The following is a 22081-nucleotide window of genomic DNA, read 5'->3' as shown; positions in this document are numbered from 1 at the left end:
CCCTCAGCTTCTGCCGTACACCTCAAGTCCCCGTGAGCAGGAGCTATAGAGAATTGGATGGAATTGTGTCTCCACACAGATGGAGACATTAATGTTGTTTGTCCAACTGAATTCATAGACCCAAACCCATTTCGTCCCTCATGCATTTGTATATACCATGTACATCCAAAACTTCTGTTCCCCCCTTTTGCTCTCCTCTCACTTCTCATCACTGCTTCAGTGCAATAGTGATGTGGTTGTGGATTGTGTGAGAACACCAGTTCCTGCAGCTTCGAGAGATGCTGCTCGCTGGTGGAGTTGATGCTTCTGTACATTAGATTTAGATCAAATAGCTAGTATCAAAGTTGAGCTGGAGACCTTTGCTGAAAACAAAATTGCCAGTAAGCATCAGAATGAGCTGTGCAGCTTGAGCTTCTCCTGGGGATTTTTTCAGCCCCATCAGCCGTGTACCGAAATTGTCTAGAGCACAGAAGTGAATCTTAAATTAAAGTGATGCTAAGCTATATACCCTTTGTGTTCTTGCAAAAGGGAAAATAAATATGTTCCCTCAGAAAGATTATATTTTCAAAGTATATTTGACTTGAATATTTAATTAGGTTTCAAAATTATCGAGCTAATAAATTAAGTGGAAGGCTTTGGGTAGTGTTTTTCCAGTTCTATCTATATCCTGCATTTGTCACTAATTAATGAGTTTCTAATGCTTCAGCTTCTGGGAAGATGAGCAACAAAGATTAACATAACTAGTAAATCCAAAGATGTGCAACTGGGTTATAGTATTTGAAATTTGACAAAAACATCGGAAGTATTATTATTTGTGACATGGCTCAAGATGGGGGATTGTGAGGAAAGCAAAGATGACAGAACTGGTGCTAACCACTGTGACAACAACTTGAAAAGCAGCCGACATGACATCTTTCCTATCATGCTGCCGAAAATGTCAACTTTGTGAAGGACAGTGAGAAAATGGTTTGCCGAAAATCTGAAAGGTAGATTCAAGAGATGCTCATCATGTCAGATGCAATATAGTCCACAGCTGGGTGAGAAAGGGAGTCCTTGCCGTGGTGATGGCTCTCGCTTGGCAGGCCCTTCCAGACATCCACACTGCTCCAAAAATGGCTACAGCTGACCTGTGGATTGTCTCAAGTTTGTATGAGACATGAGAGTGGCTTGTGCTTACACCCAGCGTGGAGGGACCCAGAGCCACTGGGTTTGTGTCCTCCTGCTGGCTCACAAGAAAGGGGATGACCAAAGGATTAAGCTTTCCTTGTGTGTGTGTGTGTGTGTGTGTGTGTGTGTGTGTGAGACTTAGGGGTTTGGTTGGCATCCCTTCAGATGTTGTAACTTGGGCAAAAGCCACCTTGGCCAGAGGTTTTCTCTCCAGAGCCCACCCCTTGTCTTTGTGTGGGTCAGTGATGCTTCCAGAGCTGCCACTGTCCAGCCAGGACACACCTGTTGCTGTCAGGTCAGCCCGTGCTGGGTGTCCACCACGAGTTGTTGCATGGTGAGTGCTCTGAGCACAGTGAGAAGTTGGGATTCATGTGAGAGGGCTGCGAGCCAGCCCGAGCTGTCAGATGCTGCCATTCCATCTCACCAGTGGAGGTTATTGACCTAGCAAAGGGTGACACAATTTTCAGACTGTTTCCAGTCCCACAGCAAATCACTGCCAGGGCAGGCAGCTTTTACTCCCTCGTTTGTCAGTGCTGATACAATTAACGTAGTGACACTGTTGTGGGTACAGGGCAAGGACCAAATGCCAAAAGTCAAATGAGGGCTTCAACCCTGCACCTTAATATATGGCATTTATTGTGGTCTGCCTTGAATTATCTCTCTCTGCCTGGGAGCAAACCAGGCACTGTGAGGTGCACAGCAGCACAAAAGGCACGGACATCTCTATCTGAATATTAAATATTTTATGGAACTTTGGAATAAATTATATTAAGCATGTTAAGACATTAATTTTTGTTCAATATCTAATTTAGGTTTTTTGTGGCTTGCTCATTTTTTCAAAATAACTGGTACTAATTAGTTACTAATGAGACCAGATCCATACTTCCAAAATTGTTTATGAAATGTGTTCCCCAACTGAGACATTTTATCCAAGTTTCAGCCTAAATCTTTTTTCCTGTTTTTTTCCTTAATACACAACTGAATTTGGCAAATAATCAAAGAAAGATTCTGATGAAATGCTGTTTAACTTTAAATACATGCCCTGGTATTCAAGTATTTTTCTGTGTCCATGCTGCAAGTTTTATTTAATGTATATTTAGCTTTAAAATTTTGCAGTAAATATCATCTACGGTTTGCAAGTTCCTCTTCCCAAATGTTTTAATGGTTTATTCACCTGTGTTGGAATATCAGAGTTCATATTTATGATATTAAGAGCTCAGTAAATGTAGGGTCGAGGAGAAGTGATTGCACAGATTTTATAGATTTTAATTTTTTTATAGATTTTTTTTTTCTTTTTAAGTTTAGGGCCTTTGATTTTTTAAGAGGAAAATAAAGCCAACCAATTAACCCCTGACAGGAGGTTCATTAGAAGCTTTGTAATCCCTTGCCAAGTCTTTTGTAAAGCCAAACCAGTCTAGTACTGCGGATTTATGCAGCTTAAGCTGAACACTGGGGGAGGCCTTTAAGTAAGAACATTTGTTCAATTTTAAGATGTCTTACATTACCTCAAGGTTGCCTGTGCCAGCAGAGTTGCCCAGGAGTACACAAATCCTTAGACTTTGCTCTGCAGCAATGGAAGCAGAGCCAATGCTTGTGTGCCTGGCTGATCCCTTTGGTGGATGGGTGGATCAGACTCGCTCCCTCCTCTCGCCTGGGATGCTGCTGCACGGCAGGGTTTGCCATGTGGCTGTGGGGGAGAAGGAGGGGATTGGGTGGGTTGGCACCAGCAGAGGTACAGGACAGAAGAGCACAGGGATCAGGGCATTATCCAGCCCCCAGGAAGAGCCTCAGCAGGGATTGTCTGTGCACTGTGCTCCGTGAAAGGTGAGAAATACCCCAAGGCAGCAGGACCTGGGTGTCTCACAACACACTCCTGTGCACTCCTCAAATAGAGGGGCATCAAGTAGTCTGAGAAAATTTGAGACAAATTGCATAATGTGTTCATCTTTATAAATTAAAATTAAACTACTGAAGAGGCATTGCATTTCCAATGCAAAATGCATGTCACTCTTCAGGCACATTTCGGCAGAGTGTATTGAAGATGGTTCACTTCAAGAAACCTCTATAATGGGGTGATTCAGCAGCTAGGAAAGAGTGCATAATTTTATATTCTGTTTATATATATGTAATTGATATTCTTTTATACAGTGAATTGTATTAAATTAACAGCTGAATTTTTCTGGAGAAATTCAGTCCCTATTTTGCCAGCAACTGGCTCAATCCTGACATGAGAGCTGGCGTTGTACTCCCTGCATATACCTGTATTTTGAGGGAAATCTGCTTTCCCCAACTTCTTTAGTAATGAAAATAAGGGGATGGGGGGCTGTCCACATCCAGATCATCACTGTGAGAGAGGATACTTGTTTATTTGTTCATTTTTTGATACTTTGGCAGCGGTGCTGCTGCAGCCACCCCTCTGTCAGCATGGCACGTCCTCTGTCCCAGCTCTCACAGTTGCTGTCCTTTTGGAAAGGACACTGTGCTGTGGCATGAGGTCCCAGGGTGCTGAGGTGGAGTCTGAGTCATTGTGGCATTTCTCCTGCAGGCCTGACGGGATAGGAACCGTGACCGTGGACGAGAAAGAGCGTTTCGAAGAGATCAAGGAGCGGCTGCGGGTGCTGCTGGAGAATCAGATCACACATTTCAGGTAAAGGCACAGAGCCCAGGCTGAATGCGAGAGGAACGATTTCCTCACAGCTCCCTCCTATAAGCAGCAAAGCCAAAAGGCAGGTTTTGAATGCACACAGGAATTTTGCATAAGTGACACAGACCTACACAGGGCAGTGAAGCATGTTTATAGCTGCCATGTGATTTTAAATATATATCCTTTAAAGGATATTTCAAACCATCTTGCTCCCATAGGCATGGTAAAGCTGTGGATTTTGTCTAAAATATAACAACAAAAAAATCCCTTATCCTCTTATTTCTCTGTTCCTCTTTGCTCAGTTATAACCCATTTACCTTCTCCATAGTATTTACAGGCAGGGCTTTCTGCAGGGATGATACAGTATGGAAAGATACCCCCCCAAAAAAAGGGATGGATGGCCCCCAGCACACTGCTCAGGTCAGGCAGGCTGTGCACATTCACACACAGATAGGTGATGTGCATTACCTACACTCTGGTGCATTGCCAGGTCTCCAGCTGGAAATAAATGTCCTTTCCAGAGGGTCTTTTTTCCCCCATCTTTAGAAGAAGATGGTGTTATCTCTCCAAGGAGATCTAAAAACTCTCCAGGTGACACCCAGATTTAAGAAACTGCTAAAACTGTCAGCTTATTACTAACCCATATTCTCTTTTGCTACCTTAGTTTACACCCACAAAGCCTTTCAGAAAGTTACCCTATAGAAAGACTGCTCATTCCAGGCAGAGACTAGAGAATTGCTTGGACAGACTTAGGAAAGCATCTTTGTGGCTCAGGAAAGGTTTTCATGTGCACTTGGTCTAATGCTAAGATGATGTGCTTTTTCTAGGTACTGCTTCCCATTTGGCCGTCCAGAGGGTGCACTCAAAGCCACTCTGTCACTGCTGGAAAGGGTAAGCACAGAAATAGCAGAGAGTAATTTATTTCACCTGTTCTCATGTATTCTTCCATCTCAAAAAGCTTGAGGAGCTGTTGGCTTTGCATAGGACATGTAATTGATGATATCTTATGCTGAAATGTGGGGCTTAGGTGGGGTTGGTGTCTCCTGCCTCAGCTGAGAAGGAGGTGTGTATCCTGACCACTAAAGGCACAATGTTCTGTGTCTGTGTTGTCAGGTAAGGGTGAGGGGTCTGCCTGGCAAAGATCCACATCACAGACCCTTGGCAGCAATGCCTGGCTGCTGCTTGCTGAAATTCCCATCTTGAGGCAGACTTGTTCCCTTTGGATGTGTAAAACCTGCTCACCATGGTCCTCCTCCCCATCTCCACTCCAAAATCCTTCCCACCTCTGCTAAGCTACAGTATGGCCAAGTCCAGACCCAAACCCAAGTCAGTCAGTGGAGCCTGGGAAGGGTAAAACACTGCTTGGCACTGGGCAAGTTGTGATAGATCTTAATATCATACCCTAAAAAATCATCACAGACTTCAGGGCATGCCGTACGGTGTAAATACAGAAGGGGAATAATACAGTCCCACATCTTAGGCTGGCCAAGGTGACCTTGTAGTGAGTCCTGTGATTGTACACATGCCCTGGGAGCCACACAGCACTAGTATAGGAATGGATGTTTGTGCTGGGCTTGGAGAAAAGCAGTTCTGTGTGCCACAACAAATCAGATTTTCTTGTGTCAAGGTTCTGATGAAAGACATAGTTACTCCGGTCCCTCAAGAGGAGGTAAAAACAGTCATCCGTAAATGCTTGGAGCAAGCAGCTCTAGTCAATTATACTCGACTATCAGAGTATGCCAAAATTGAAGGTAAGGCTCTTTCTTTCTGAAATTACAATTTTTCTTATGTTTCTAGGTGGCAACTTAGGTGGCTGGAAGCTCTTTAAAAAAGCTCACTTGCTATTTACTCTCTTGTCGGTAAAACTGTTGTGATTCAGAATCATTTTCGTGGTGTTGGCTTCGGAAGCAGTTAAGAATGGAAGCTATGCAAATCATTTCTTTTTCTGGAAAGGAGAGAGGAAACAGTTAAAAAGAACTGTAGCTTTTTTTCCTTTGATCGTTAGTGCATTTGGCCAGTGGTGTAGTATTCAGACTCACGTCGTGGTTTTAAAAAACAAATTGAAAAATACTTGGGATGTCATCTTTACAGCTGAAGGTATACTGCAGCTAATTGCTTGTGACACTTCAGGAGACAAATGAAAAATAAAAAGCTGAAAAACTGTTTAATCTATGTTTAATCGTTTGTAGCCAATTTAAAATGTCTTTTTTTCTGGGTGTGTTTCATTGTCTTTGCAGTTTGCATTGCAGTCATTGATCAGTGATCCCATACTTGCATCGGATTTCTTTCTTGTCAGTCTGAATCTGGCAAAGCTGATATTTTTGACCTTTTAAGTTATGGGAGAATAATAACCAGTGACCAGAGACACATGTAGCCATCAAAAAGACATTTTAAAGTTTGCTGGAGGATATGTGTTACTGAAGCTCTATGATTCAGTCGTTCTTTATATGTTATCAGTTTATGTTGGTACCTTGTTGGCTGCTGTTCCCAACTTCAAACTCCCACCCAACTTTTTCCAAGTTCCCGATTACTTAAACCTGTGTGTTCCAGATGAATGGTATGTTCTGCTCTAGACTCTGGGTTTCTGTTATGTGTGGTGTGAAGCTTTCCCACAGCCAAGATTATTGTTGTATGCCTATAGGACAATATTGAGAGGAGGAAAAAAAACCCCAAACTAAAACTCCCTCTGATTTGTTCTTCGTTCTTGTTTACATGAAAAATTGGGTTGTTATTATATGGCAAATTGTCCAGGTTCTGTACATGACATGTCCTCTCTTTTTCCATTTTTTTTCTGTCTAATGATGCAAATTGTGTACCAGTGGTAATGAATTCATTGTTATGCATCCAGTGAGAAACACTTAAGAATTGGGCACTAAAAGGATGTTTATCAACTCTTGACTTGGTAATGAGTGACAAAAATAGAGAAGGAACGAAGGTTTCATAAGCACTGTATTATCAGGCAATTTATCGAAGTATTCAACTTCAGAGGCTACTTTAATTGGTGTATTCTGTAAAATGCAATGTTTAAATATACTTGACAAGGATGGAGAAGGACTGAGAATCAAAAACAGCTTTTCTGTTGATGGATGCTTCTACCCAGGGCTGGCTCCCTTAGGTTCTCTGTATAAATATCACTAACTCGTTGGTAAGATTTGCTCTCTTCTTTCAGATAAATCTATGCAAAAACAAACTTTATGATCTGTAAGTAAAAATGCATTCATTTCCAAAGTAGAACAGTTAGTGTGTATTTTTCCTTTTGTGCCTCAATTCTTCTTGGTTGTGTTAATTATCTGCCCTCTCTTTTTGCACTGTGACTTTTAGGTCTGGGAATACTTTGAAGCAACAAACCTATTTTTTTTCCAGCTGCCTTTTCAGAGAAATAGTTCATTCCACACTATCTGCTCTCTTCTGCTTTTCTCCTTCTTTATCTGTGATTGGCCACAGCCACTTTTTGATGCTATTTCTACAAAAGTGGTTGTAACACCAATTTCCAAGCATGCTGGGATTGTTAATTTGAACAACCCAACATCCGCCAGCTGCATGCATCAGGTTTTCTCTCATGAGCATAGTCCACTGCATATTCAAATACTTCTTTAGAAGAGCAAATGACAAGTTTACCTTGGTGAGACACCTTCCTGTTCACTGGACATGGCTTTGAAATCTTGCTTTTGAATGACATTTGAATAGCCACGTGTAAGGCACTTTTGTCAGAAATGCAGAACCAAATCAGTGGCAGCAGTGCTTAAGGCTATGCTTATGAAGAAATACCTGTGAAAGCCTTAGATACTGAAGGCTGAAATCCTTAGTATCTTGGAGCCTTAAACCAATGAAAATCTATTTCCCTCTATTCATGATGTTTTGATCATTATATTCTTGCAAACAGTTCAGAGCAAACCTCTGGAGTCATGGTCACAGCCTCTCTTGTGACTCATGGGCATGCTGAATGGTTAATCCAGTAGATCTCAAATTTTAACCCTCCTTTTTGTTTTTCTTTTGTTTTTTTTTTCTTCTTTTTATCCTGTGTGTATCCCAAAATACTCTGTGGCTTTCCTTTTAACCTGATATGAAGTTTTCCTCTGACCTATAGCCTGTAACCTCTTTACCTCTGACCTAAGCCTCTTGCATGCCCAAATCCTCTTTTATAGGGAAAAAGAGAGAAATGTATGAGCATCCTGTCTTCTGCTTGGCCTCTCAAGTGATGGATTTAACCATTCGTGAGTACCTACCACCCTCCTCTCCATGCTGTCCTCACTTTCTCTGTTCTCATTACCTCAAGAAAGTCCAGATCCAAACCAACTCACTCTCCTTGCTTCAAGTCTTTTAGCATTGGCTTGTCTGTTGCTTCTGTCTGTGAAACCCAGTGTGAGAAGTCCAGTCACTTTCTATCAGCCAAAACCAGGTTAGACAATTAACCCATCTGTTTGTGACAAACTCAGACTGTCTGTAAGTTTTTTCAGTTCTTCTTTATGTCCGTGACCTGAATGCATTTTTACTTTGCTTCTGTGTAACCCCAGTTTGTAAAGTGCTTGTCACTGGTACACAATCAAAAGGTAGCAGCTACATTGTGGAGAAGTGAGCTAGAGGTCAGATAAAGGACACTTGGAAAAAGCCATCCCTTTGCCTGCGTATAAAATCTTTACCCAATCCTGTGTATAAGATCGTATAAGGCTGTCCTTTCTCTGTACATCAGATCTTAATGTCTCCTGTCTGTTAGCTCTCAGCGAAAGGATGCACTCTACTTGCTCTCCTCCTCGATTTTTTTACTTACTCCTTTGCACCGAGCTCTGGAGGGGACACCCCGACCCTGCTGTCACTCGGAGACCCCCTCTGTGTCCTCAGAGCTCTCCCTCTCTGGTTTTCTATTTGTGCAGCGTTTTCTCTCCATGAAAGGAGCTTCCTTTGGTAACCCCACGCTCGGGGGGGCGGGGGGGCGAGACGGGGCGACTTTTCTTTTTTTCAAATGTCATATATCACGCATAACTGGGGGGCTGTGCGGTCCACTTGCTCATTAATCCTGCATATCTGTTCTTGTTTCTCTCTTTTCTCTCCTTGTTGCTTTCTCTCTTTCATATAGAGAATCAAAAGGACGCAGGTGAACAATTGTATATGCATTATAAATTGTTAGGACTGTTGAGTTATATTTATTTTGTTTTCTATTTTCATAGCTCCTTAAGATATGTTCTCCTTCAGGCTGAAAATGGAGATGCATTGATACTTAAGGAGTTAATTTGTGCTGTCTACATAATCTCCTTTTCCTCCTTTCATAGAATAGAGTGTAGATTAAAAATACCCTGTAGAGATGTAGTGCCTTCTTAGGAGACAGTTGTAGAGGAGAATCTAGTCTTTGTAAAGAGAGGGTTTCTTGTTTTTCAAAGGAACTGCAGCTCATTTTGGGTGAAAAAATGTTGGTGATTTGGCCATTAATTTTCCACACCTAACAAGCACATTTATAAGTAAACTAACGTTCATTTTTGGTTTTCATACCTTCTGTTTTCTGCCCTGATGGGAGGACTGGGTTTTTCTTTATTTCTTTATTTCTATTTATTTGTTAATGTGTAACAAACAATCTGGTGGGACAGAAGTCATGTTTGTCTCTCGTTTATAACCTGTGGTGACATGTAACAAGGCAAAGGCTCAGCTCAAGTGCACATCTCTGCAAAAGGGATGGTGGAGCTCTGCAGCCCCTCTGCTCGTTTCTGTTGTATCCCAGAGTCCTAGTTCCAAAGTCCTTGAAACTTGAACTGTTCATTTCTTTTTGTGAGTAGATTGTTCTGTTTTGTGGGGAAAAAAGAAAGGATCTGGTTGATTTCAGCTCCGTTTGCACAGGGAAATTGCTTTAGAAGAGCAGTACAAGAGGCTGGGCCAGGTTCTGGTTTCCCCAGACCTCCTCAGCTCAAATTTGGTCCATAATCTATTGCCTCATAGTAAGATGAATTGTAAATAACAATCAATATTTAGAATATGGAGACTAATTTTTTCTTACATTTATGAAAGGTGCAAATAAACAAAAGTAAATAGAAGAGTCCCAATTATTACCATTAACTGTAAATATTAGAGTGAGCACAGGCTGTTGTGCATTAAGCACAATAACTGCATGGAGCATCGTGCTTGCTGCAACAACCTGTCACGTGCCTGCAGGTTAGAAGGGCCACTCCTATGGCCCAGCTTGTTTAAAAATAACCTGTTTCTTCCCAGTGCTTGGAGCAAGTGAAAGGGCACAGGGAGTTGTGACTCCACTGCTTTGTGCCCACAAATCTCCCTTGGTTTTAAATAAAAAATTTTCAGGCAAGTTAAGCAGGACTCACTTGAAACTGGTTCCTCAGCTTAAGTGGAGTCAAAAGTGACTGGGGTTTGGCCTGACTTTTTTATTTTGCCAGAAGCAAGAATAAAAATAATACCCTGAAAGCAACTTCTTAAAAACACAAGTGTTACCCTTTAGTTCTCCTTTCTCCTGAGAAACGTGTAGTCTCTTGTCTTACATTAAAATATTGAAATAGAACATTAAACAGGGAATTGTGCTAAAAGAATTTAAAATAAATTACTTTAATTATTAACCAGACAAAGCTACAAACACTCAGATTAATAATTGTAACATTTTAATAAATGTTTATTTATGTATACATAATTATTTTAGAAAATAATAACTTCTCCATCCCTTCTGCACAGGGATCCCATGAACACAAGTGCCACTTTGCACCGCTGGAGTTGGGTACAGGCAGCTTCAGAGGTGGTGCCAGCCAAGGCAGAGTTGTCAGCTTGACAATTGATTGTGTTTGGTATAAGACTGGCGGGGGGGAGTTCAGTTTTCAGGCTGAGTAATTCTCATATTGCAGTTCAGGCTTGGTCTCTGTAAGGAGAGGTTTCTCGTGGTAGTGCTGAGTTGGTGCACAGAGATGAGCAGTGAAGGAGACAGATCTCACCTCGGTGCTTAGTGCCAGAGTGTGGGTGGCAGAGCGGTGGGACATCTCATGGAAAGTGGCTGGAATGCAGAGGGACTTACTGAAGTCCTATTGCTCTGTCCCCAAGGCAAACTGGGCTCTCCAAAAATACCAGGTTTTTGCTTGTCCAGCAGCAGCTCCATCCCCTGTGCAGGGAAGGAGTCTCCCAGGGCACCCCACCTCTCCGTGCTGCACAGCTGGCACACTCTGTCCTCCCTGGCTGGGCTCCTGGGGGAGCTCAGCCTCCTTTGAAAGCGCACCCAGTGGTGATGCCAGGTGGGTGTGGAGCTGGAACCCGCTCAGTTCAGGGGTCAGTGCTGCCCAAGGGCCAGCTGCAGTGCCTGTACAGAGGCAGACATCTCTTGAGTCAGGCTGGGGACCTGGATGCCCCCATAGGAGAGGGACTGAGCACGGCAGCTTGGGCTGCACCAGCCCGAGCTGGCACCAGCCGTGGAGCATCTTGATGGTACCGTCACCCAGCAGGCGTGGAAGGCATCCTGCACCGAGGCAGCGGGTGCAGGAGAGCTGGTTTCAGACTAGAGCAGCACAGCAGGTTGTTAAGGAGCAGTGCCATTTTCCAAGGCAGTTGTACTGGCCCTTGTCACAGTCCCATGCTCACTTTACGTCACTCGCCTTCCCTATTTCTGGATCTCAGCCTGGGAGGCTCTGTGCACGTATCTGTAACTCAGCTGAGCAGCTGAGCTGCCTGTCAATTGACCAGGTCTGGAGCAAGGAGAGGTCCTGTGTGATCTGTCAGCCCAACCCCTGCTGGCCAATCACTCCAGAATTTGTAATAAATCACAAAGCTTAAAAAGAAAATAAAATTGCATAGTTTGAGTAAATAAAAATGTGAAATATATGAAAATATCCATCTTTGTGTGCAGCAGTGGAGGCTGAAGTCATTAATAAATCCTATATTTTCACTCGGCATCACTATAACCTGTCTCCATGTGTGCTGAAATGCTGCTTTATTTGTTTCATTCCTTGAAGTGGCATTGGGCTGTGTTTAACAAAGAATCATTACACAGCTTTCAAGATTTCCTCTTGACTTTTCAAAGGCAGTGTCTAAAGCACTACAAAGTTCTTGCAAGACCTTCAAAAATTCAGAGATCTGCATTCTGACATTTTCTTTCTATAAGTCTCCCACCAACTGCAGGAGCAACTTGCTGCCTGGGGCATGAGACACAATTCAGATAGACACAAATTCTTCACTAGGCTCAATATTCATTAGAAAATCAGGAGAGCAGGGAGAGCAGTTCTCTCTTCAGTATATTGAGGTTTTGAAGTAAATTTGCATTTCTTTCTGAATTAAAAAAAAAAAAAAAGATTTTTTTCTTTGCTTTAAAATAAACCATCTTATTTTGAGAGAAAAAATACCATTACTGAAATCCCTTTCAGATACACGCAAATTAATTTCATGAGTATAATAAAAGGCTGCCCTGCCTTGTCCTTGGGCTAAGTCCATTATGCTTTATAGCTGTCTTGAGAACAGCAGCTTTTTGTATCATTTTGATACAAAATTGGCTCACAATTGAATGCACACATAGCACTTGGATGCTAAAGCCTTTGGCAAGGGTCATATATTTTTAATTATTATGAGGAAATCATTGAATCAGTGGCTATGCTTCTAAAAAATATGAAAAATCAATAATATTCTTCTCCTATTGCAAGTGTAATTCTTAATGTTGCTGATGATTTAGTAACCCATGTAACAGAAATCACGGCGCTGAGGTAGAAATACGTAGTTTGAAAATTTTCCAGTCTGTAAAGAGCCACACACAATGAATTGTGTGCAATATCTATACCAGTGTAGCACAGATTTATCAATATACCTGTTATCGCAGGCTGAAGCTCATTGCAAGCACAAACCCAGAATTTTTCAAGTAATTGAGCTTCTGCAAGTATTTTACGTGCCAGTATCGTCCAGAAGCATAAAAACCTTTAGAGGAGTTTGTCCAGGAAAGCACTTTGTCAGGCAGTAAGAATTTGCTCCTGGCTCTGATTTCAGTGATGAAGGTATTTAAATCTTACTCATCTGACACACATGAGCAGCAAGTACAAGAGCATTTCTGGTAGTAAAGTGGCTGTAGTGAGGGATCAGAGAGGAAAAGGACAGGGAAAAAAGAAAAGCCAAAGTGAAACAAAACCTGCCACACACTGCAGCTGATCACTAGCAAGTGCCATGAAACCCATCCAGCCTCACACATCTCCCTTGCTCTGAGTGGGAGCTGAGCTACCCCTGAAAGGGACCTCACATGTCAGCTCTGAGACCTGGACCTAGAGAGGTATGTGAGCTCTAGTGCCTCATAGTGCATGGCTCTCACAGCCCCATTTCTATTTAAATTTAGAGAGGAAATTAATCCCTTTCCTTAGCCAGAACTTAATATTTTATATTTTCTTGCCATAAAGAGACAACAAAGAAAAGCATGAGCTGGGGCTCATGGGTGTTCAGTGCCCACAGGAACAGAGAGAACTCTTCCCCTCCTTCACCTCCAGGTGGTTCTGCAGCCGTCATGCAAGAGCCTTGAATTTGGGTCTGAAAAACTAAAATGTGTGAAAAGAGCTGAATATTTGTGCAGATTGGGCCAGATCAGAATTATATCAAGAGTTTGTTGCTTAGCCTGCTCCAGTGCCTTGTGGGAGCTTGTTTCCAAGAGCGGGGGGTGGTGGGGGGATGCCAGGAGCAGGGTCAGGTGCTGGAGGGGTCTCTCACAGGCCCCCCAGAGAAGTGAGAGCCACCCTGGGGCACTGTGCTGACAACTGCACAGCGGGAGCCTCCTCCAAGCTGTTCTGTACGCGCTGCACCAGCGACTCGTGAAGATGCTGCTGCATCTCTTGCCTTTTCCTCCTCCTCTTTCTCTATTAATGACTTTTCCCTAGGACAGAAAACACTTGTGCTAATCAGGCCCGTTCAACACTCTGGAGTCTGGATGTCTGTGAAGCCTAGGAGATATTTTTGGATGGGTAGCTGTTAGGGATGCAGGGGCTGGACTCCACATTTAAGGATGCTTGAGGGCTGCAGTGCTGACGTGTGCAGTGGGGTGAAACTCAGATTCCTTTCACCTTGGCTTTGGCACTCTAAGGAAGAGCTCTCTCTCTCTTTGACACTCCCAACTTTGCCACCCAACAGACTCCCCTGGGTGGCGAGGGGTTCCCACCCTGTGGCTGTCAGACATGGGTGGGAGAAGATGTGCAGTTCCCTCTCCCCACCATCCCTTCCCATCCAGAGACCTTGGCACAAACTGCTCTCCATAGCAATGGGCAGTAAAATACTCTTCCTACATTTGCATATCAAACTCAGGAGCAATCAGTGAGTAGCCAAATTGAATTCTTGCTTATGTTTTAAAGCAGAGTGAAAGTCATTAGGCCAATGCCCAAAAAAAGCAGTTATTTTTGTCACTTGAGGCTGAGAGGTTTGTTTCTGGGGACAAAGTCACCCTTGGTAAACTGTGAACAAAGATCAGGATTTCTCCAGAGATGAATGAATAGATTTGCTTTTCCTGTTGTAAGAAAACAAGGAAAAGAAAGAAATCCAGTAGCTTGAATCTGAGAGTCTGAATTAATCATTACACAGCTTAAAAAACTAAAAATGTGTGTGTGTGTGTGCACTGTGTGTGGTTTTATATATGTATGTGTATCTATTCCTGTGTATGGAGAGGGGCACCAACCTAACTCACACTCTGTAATGGTTTACTCAAATATTCTTTATTATACTTTGATAAGTGTTGTAGTTCTGTGAGAAATAAAAGCAATCAGAAATCTCCTTTGCACAAGCCAACTGATTTTTTTTTTCCCCCACTGGAAAATGCAAGCAAAATGGCAAGGACTTTTGGCAATAGAATGTCCAGATAAATATGCCAAATTCCTTGCAAATGGCATGATTAAAAATAGTCACAATGCTGCTAAAAACTGTTATTAAAAGGAATAGAAACTATTGTGTTAATATATTCACAGCATATAATTTATTCTCTGGGTGTATGTAAAAGGAAAGGCTATTTTCTTTGAATTTTTCCTATGCTGATATTGTAAACTATATGACAGATGGGTCAAGTCCTGATTGCAGTATTCTAACATTTGGAATAGCAAGTAACATATTTGATAGAGCTGGCAAGTTTTTATATATGATTCAACCCAGAATATAAAAGCCACTAGAATTCCAAGTTGAAAATAATTAAATGAGCTGGAAACGATCAGGAACCACACATTTTTAAGTGACAGATTTTTTTACATGTTTAAATTGCACAAGAATATTTTATAGCTCCCTTTAACCAACAGTGACGTTTAATTCTAAAATGTGTAATTGATATTTGCAAAGCAATTAATTCCTATGGCTCATTATTCTATTGCTAAACGTGCCTAAGCATTGGGGAGCTGACTTCAAGTTGTGTTTTTTAGTTCACCTTTTCTGAATTCCAGAGTTTTAACTGAATTAACCCATCTCAGTCTCCTCGTGTGACTGCACTAAGTGTGGTTTCATACTTGCATTGAATTTTTAGCTTTCTGATTGCACGGTCCTGTAGGACGTTCGAATCTGCTGACTTCTAGAATCCGTGTTGTCAAATGGTGTCATTACCGTGTAACACCCCAAATTCCGATAAGCAAAAACCCAGCAGCTTATTCCATTTGTATTTGATCATTTCTGCTTATGTTCCTTTTGAAATTTCCATCTTTTTTGTCACCGTTTATGAAGTCATTTGTCTCTTTACTTTTGGCGTCTCTCTCCCCGTCACGCACCACCAGCCCGTCCGCCCAAGCCGAAGCCGCCGGCTGGGCCACCATCATCTCCTCAAACGCAGACTAACATGATAGATCATATGCTCAAAGGCATGGCCAAACAGCCGCCAAGTACTGTAATAGTCTTCCTTTCTTTTATTCAGTGGTTTCCTAGTCTAGCAGCCGCTCGTGTAGCAGTAGAAAGCTAGTCCTCATATGCAGCTTGCTACATACGAAACACCTAGCGCGACGTGGTAGGCTTTAGAGATTTAGAGGTAGCATTTATTTCAAAATGTCCACATTTTTTTTGTCTAGCAATGTCTGACATATGCAACATTTTCAAATATCAACGTCAGCACAAAATAACATTGTTGTTGCATAACATTTTGCATGGAAACTATAAATATGTATGAGCTTTACATGATGTTGGATGAAATGTTTGATAAGTATATCGTATACGTTTCATGTAACTGTCAGTGCTCCAGCTATCTTAGCAGAATATTCTGATGTATAGTAACTTAACCAGGGAAATATTTAAAATAAGAAGGAAAAAAATTAAGATTGACATCTGCTGGCTGCCAAAGTTATATAAGCATCAATATTTTCTTTAAAGACAGCATCTTTGAGCAGTTGTTCTTATTAACACTTTTGTCTTTTAGTTATATTTGAGAGCAGATCAATGTTGCAAATGAGAATGGGCCTGATGCTGCACTGATCAATGGAAAAGCTTCCCCTTGGCCTGGGAGGTGCAGAAACAACCAGATCTTACTGAGGGACCTGTCTTTGGGCTCCTTTTGCAAAAGGAAGTGGTTTCTACTTCTTGTAGCCATTGAGGTGCTGGATAGTGTAGGACAAAGACTGAGAAGTTAACCAGGAGCTTTCCAATTTCAGTATTTGCTCAGTAAATTATATTAAAGGGAACCTTGGGGATTTTTTTTGTTTTTGTTTCCAATGATACAAGAAACAGCAGCAAAACTGGAGAAGAAACACCCAAGACCCTTATCTGTGCCATAAATCAGTAAAAGTGTAGAGTTCATTTGCATGGTGCTTTACCATCCTTCAGCCAAGTTGAGCCCCTACAGGGCCAGACTCCAGCTTCCTGAGCTCCTCCAAAAGCCAGCCACATTTGGGACTGTCCTGAAACATATGGCTTTTCTTTTCATGGGAACTGTGTAACCTGTAAACAGGTATTCAGGGAAAACTAAGGGCTGGCAAGACTTTGAGGGGGAGAATGAAGTGTGTAAGCTCCCTGAGCCTTCAGCAAGGCAGGGATTTCTCCCTGGGTCACCAAGTCAAGCAGAACAGGCCACCTCAAGTTTCTGGCCCTCCAGTAAACAAGACCAAAACACTGGGAAAAAACCAGGGTGTGTGGAAGGCTGGAGCAAGGTGCCCTGTGAATACTTGTCCTGTTGGCAAATGGGTCCCAAGGGGGCAGGTCTCCCACTCCCACTCCTGTTCCAAACAACCACCGCAGGGAGAGTTTGCACACCCAGGGCAGTGAGCTGCCCTTTGATACTATGGAGAGGCCAAAATACCTATGGATGCAGAGGTATGGACTGGCTGTGTAGTGAAATGCCTCTCTTACTGCTCAGGAGAGCTGGGACTGGGACCTGGGTGTGAGCCAGAGAGACATGTCTGTGGTCAGCTCTGTGGAAGCTGTCATTCAGGGAAATTGTGGCTATTTTCTTTTCCTCTACATCATTTCTAATGAAATGCTCTAAATGTTCTGTATTGTTAGCACCTCATATTTTTAATAGATTATTAATAATATAAATTACCTGGAAGAATATAATTATTTTTTAGAGTATTCAGAAAACACTGCAAAATAACATAGGTAAACACCAAGCTCCAGGATTTAAACTCTTTGGTTTGTTTTGCGGGGTTTTTGTTTTAAAGTTGTGTCTCTTTTCCCATATAAATCTTACCCATGATTGTGGGATTTACCACTTTTCACTCCCTCCAGCATGCATAACTCCTGACCCTTGTGGAGTTAAATCCTGGAGCAAGACAGACCTGCGAGTTTTGCTTTTAGAAGCAGGTGACATTTAAATTGCTCGAGTCTGACAATTTATTACAAGTGCAGACAGATTTGTTTGAATTGATTATCTTAAAGAATTTTTCAATAATATAGATATGATTCCTATAATAGCATCATCTACATCAAAGGACACATATTGTTCATGCATTAGTGGCCAGATGCTGTCTTTAGGGAATTTGATGTTCTTATTTGAGCTAATAAAGTGCCACCATAAAGCAAACCAACTCTGACAGTATTGTGAAATTCGGAGCTGGAGCACTGTATTTTCATAGTATAATAACGAATGTGGCTTTCTGGTTTGCTCAGTACTAATTATATAAGCATTTAACATATGCATGAAAAGATCTTTAAAGCTGCAGAATATTATGGAGTTTTTTTTTAACCTCTAAAATAACTCACTGTTCGTCTAGCTTTTCACCCTGCCTTCCTTTTAACTTGAGTTCTTGTACTACAGAGAATGTAGGCCGGTTAGTCACACCAGCTAAAAAGTTAGAAGATACAATACGTCTGGCAGAGCTGGTAATTGAAGTCCTACAGCAAAACGAAGAGCACCATGCAGAGGTGAGCAGCGTCCCCAGCGAGGTCGTGTCCCCCCAGGTCTTCCACAGGATCCGGTGGGAGCTTTGTGTATTTGTGTGAAGTCTTCCCAGCTGGTGCTGGGTTACCTTTTTTAAAAGCTGAAAGTACACTGGAGTACGATGAAGGCGAGGCACACTTCAGGAGGAATGTGTTCTCAGTGGGGAGGGAGGGCTAAAGGATGAATTAACTGAGTTGTGCTCTCCTCGATGTCAGTCTGCAGCCTTTCTGACAGGGCCAATCTGGCCAAAATGTTCACCACCATCTACCTGCAAGATCAAGCCTGTCCACTTTCCAGAAAGGTTAGATTTCCAAATCATGAGCTGTGTTGTGTGCCTCCAGCCAGCATGAGCGGGGTCCCTGCTGCAGCTGCTGCTCCTGCTGTCCGGAGGGGAGCAAGGAAAACTGCAACAAAACAGAACAATTCTCCTTTCTGTCCCTTTCTGAGAATTCAGGTTGTTTCCAGGGGTCTCCCTGGGCCTCTCCAGTACATGATTAGCTCACCTGGTTTCCTGTTGGCCTTTTCTGCCTTGGCTTATTGGTAATACTTCGATTACTAGTCACTGATGTTAGAATGACCTATGCTCTGTTACTCATTGTCTGGGTTACCTAAGGCCTAATACAACCACTCTTGACTCTTTGAAGCACCTTAACAGAAAGAATTGTGTGTTAAAACCACTGAAACCATGTCATAGTCAGATATACACCAGAAAATCATGAGGCTTGATCCTGGAAACACTTGGTCCCACAGGCAGCTGGCATGGCTGGCTGTAGTCTTGCTCTCAGCACATCAGGACATTTCTCCCTGAGCAGGTGATGTTGCATACCCATGTAAGTATTTGCAGGATTGAGCCCTGAGGTCTCTGTAAATCTGGTGCTCTTGAATGCGTATTGAAAAATTAATAATTTTAAAATTCCGAGTGAACAGTTATTGTTTATGACTGTAGGTATTGTTGCACTCTTTCTCTATTTTCTCTTTTCCTTCCCATTGATATATATATATATATAGATAGATATGCTCAATATTTTGCATTAAGAGCATTTGATAAATAATTTCACAATCACCTAAAAATCATTCCAGTGTGTATTAAATATGCAGTATAGATTTACTTATTGATAATACACAGCAATCCACAAAACCCAACTAACGCCTGATTACATATTTAAATTTCCTCCCTGTTTTTCTACTGTTCATTCAATCTTGGATGATCCTGGCAGGGGAAAGAGGTATGTGACTAAACCGAATGAAACGAGTCACTCCTGTCATATTCCGTGCATGCCCTCTCAGTGCCATGTTTCCTACTGGGATTTTACCCTGGTTGCCCTCGCTTCCGTAACTTTGACCGAGGAATGTAACAGCAACTGCGGGTCGGCTGCTTGCAGAGCTGGCAGCCTGACACAGGAGGGTAAATGTGGCATAGCAGTCCAGTCCATGCATGCAGCAATGGGTATATTTTACGAGCGCTGCAGTTACATCCCAACACAACCCTACCTGCCTGGACTCGCTCCTCAGCCTGTTGTTACCTGTCGTTTGCATTCACCCGACCTCTAGTACACTGTGGTGGAGATGGACTAAGTACTACACGAGTGCCTAGAATGGTAGTGGTCTTCCTCTGGTTTTGTCTGTATGTGCCTTGTACTGGATATACAGTATTTATATGTAGAGAGAGAATATATGAGGTGAAGAGTGGAATAAACCTCCTTTTTACTAAAGCAAGGGGTGCTTGAGAGCACTATGCTTGTGCAAAAACGGTTTTATTCCACTCCTCACCCGCACAGGCTGGATGTACAACCAGCTGGGAAGGAGCTGTTTTTTAAAACACAGCTTATTTTGAAAAGAGGAAGCAGTTGCAGGACCAGTCACACTCAGCCAGCCATGCTGCCAAGATCCTCACATGATGAGGAAGGCTCAGAACTGTTCTCCAGCATCTTTTGTGTCACAAGGTTTTGATTAGAGACAGAAGGTTAATGCCAAGACAGATAGGAGGCATCCCCGTCCCTTGTTGTGAACGGTGACTTGGAAGGATGAAATCCATCTCTCTCCAGAAGCCCAGCACACTGTCAGTGCATTTGGAATCCCTGTCCTGAGGGTGGCTGTGGCATTTCAGCAGTGCGCAGGCAGTTGGCCAGCTCTCTGCACACTTTGAATTGCACCCAGGGAAGAGAGAGAAGAGGCTGGTTGGTTTATCACTGATTTTTATTATGTGTTGTGGCTACATTATACTGTCACTGTGCAATGAGCATTGCTGAGGTATTACACTTTATCTTTCCCCCCTGTATAATTCCAGGTGACTTTTTTTTTTATATGTTGTCACTTACCTGGAGAAGGCTTGACCTGTGAGGTGTGACTCTTTGGTCTACTTTGGTTATGTAGTGGAAAATAAAGTTGCACTGCTTACTGAAGAAATGCCTTACTTTACTGAAAAGCAATAGTTTTTGCAATTAACACATGCCCCTTTTTTCCCCATGTGGACATCCAGGCAGACTCCCTAATGAGAATGTAGAAAATAATACTCAGAGGATGTTCAAAATTCATTGCAAGAGGAGTACCACGTCTGGTCAGTTGGGTTTGCTTACCCATGAGAAGGAAGCAATGCAGCACAGGCAGAAATAGCAGAATCTGTGTGCCTATGTCTGTAACCTGTGAGCAGGAGGTCTCTGGCATTGTATCATCTCTCACATCAGATGTCTCCTAGCTCCCTTTCCCTTCCTCTGGATGACTGATGACAAATGCCAGTGGCAATGCCATTCAGCTGTTTTTAAATTTGTATTTTCTCTCTCTATGTATACATATGTGTATATGTATATATGTATCTTAACTCTTTGAGGTCATACATATATACATGTGTATCCATGTGTAAAATATACAATAATAGGTGTGTTTGGCTAGAAAGCACACTTTTCCCCCCCTTTACATTATTATTTAAGCAAAGCAGGTAAGTAGATGGTAAATAAATGAAATGTTACCATCTTGAAGAAGGTTTTCTAAGTATGGTGTTACCAATCCTACTTACAGAAATTAGGGAGGAGGCTGAGGATCCTGACAGAAGTTTGAGAATTACGGAGTTAAAATTTGACTTTTCAAGCAAAAGGAAAACTGTTACTGATTTGGGCATAATTTTTTTCCACAAATGATCACATGCTTTTCTTTTTTTAAAATAGCTCTTTTTTTTCCTTTTTCATGAAAGCAGGTTCTTATTGCAGGACTCTGAAATGTTTATGTTGGGATTTGTTACAGAAGACATTCTTTGGCCTCCCCTCTTTTCCCTTCCCCCAAATGCCGGTTGCCATCGGTCCTTGGTTGCTCCATGCCTGTAGAGCCGGGGCAGTGTTGGGTGGGTGCCAGCATGGCAGGCTCTGGGCAGGCAGAGGCACAGCCAGAGAAACCACATCAGAGCAAGGACAGCCTCCCTGAAAACCACAGCCAGGCCTTGCTAAGATAAGAGGACCCTGCACAGCCCCGCTGCTCAGCAGCTCTCCTTTCCCACCCACCTTTGTGAGCAGCTTGGAGCACACCAGCCTCTTCATGGCTTTGGTTCTTTGGTGGTCTCTCAGTGGTTTGATGCCTCCCAGCGTGGCACTCCCTGCCATCCAGCCCTGTGCCTGGCTGGACACCAGCACCAAATGTGGAGAAGTGCTGCAGAGCACTGCCCCACACCTCAGCCCCACACAGGCTCCCTCACCGTGGTTTTGGCTTTCCCAGAGTGACACCTCTGCGGACTCCCAGGGCCACTGTCACCACTACCACTTCACTCCTGAGCATCCCCAAGCAGGAGATGCTGCAGCAGAGCTGGGCAGCTTCTTCCATGGGGCTGAAGCTGAGGACAGTCTGCAGACAAAGGACTCTGCTGGAGCCACCTTGTCCCCATGCCATGGCCACTGGGACACTCACCTGCTGGTGCTGCTGCTTCAGGCATAGGCAGGCACTGAAGCTGTGCCTTCATCTTCACCCCCATTACAGGGCAGGCCCAATCCTAAGATTAGTTTGGGGATCGTGTGGTTATT

At 42.8% G+C, this 22081-nt stretch overlaps 1 protein-coding gene across 5 annotated transcripts in view; it reads left to right on the top strand.

The window, feature by feature from the left end:
• Positions 1 to 22081, top strand: part of CADPS (calcium dependent secretion activator) — a gene marked incomplete at both ends in the record, with an annotated part of 201076 nt that overhangs the window by 128300 nt on the left and 50695 nt on the right. For 2 of the 5 annotated variants that reach the window (XM_084214180.1, XM_084214178.1), the window contains 4 exons: positions 3713 to 3814; positions 4639 to 4702; positions 5439 to 5562; positions 17955 to 18061. In XM_084214180.1, the coding sequence (XP_084070306.1) occupies positions 3713 to 3814; positions 4639 to 4702; positions 5439 to 5562; positions 17955 to 18061 (397 nt within the window). Of the gene's footprint in view, positions 1 to 3712; positions 3815 to 4638; positions 4703 to 5438; positions 5563 to 7956; positions 8026 to 8885; positions 8904 to 17954; positions 18083 to 22081 lie in introns of all 5 variants that reach the window. The other 3 variants (XM_084214176.1, XM_084214177.1, XM_084214179.1) reach the window with 3 other exon arrangements.

The sequence above is a fragment of the Fringilla coelebs genome, assembly GCF_963513975.1.
Source record: "Fringilla coelebs genome assembly, chromosome: 13".
NCBI lineage: Eukaryota > Metazoa > Chordata > Aves > Passeriformes > Fringillidae > Fringilla > Fringilla coelebs.
The sequence above is the reverse complement of the archived record's forward strand: the minus strand, read 5'-3'. Positions and strand labels throughout refer to the sequence as shown.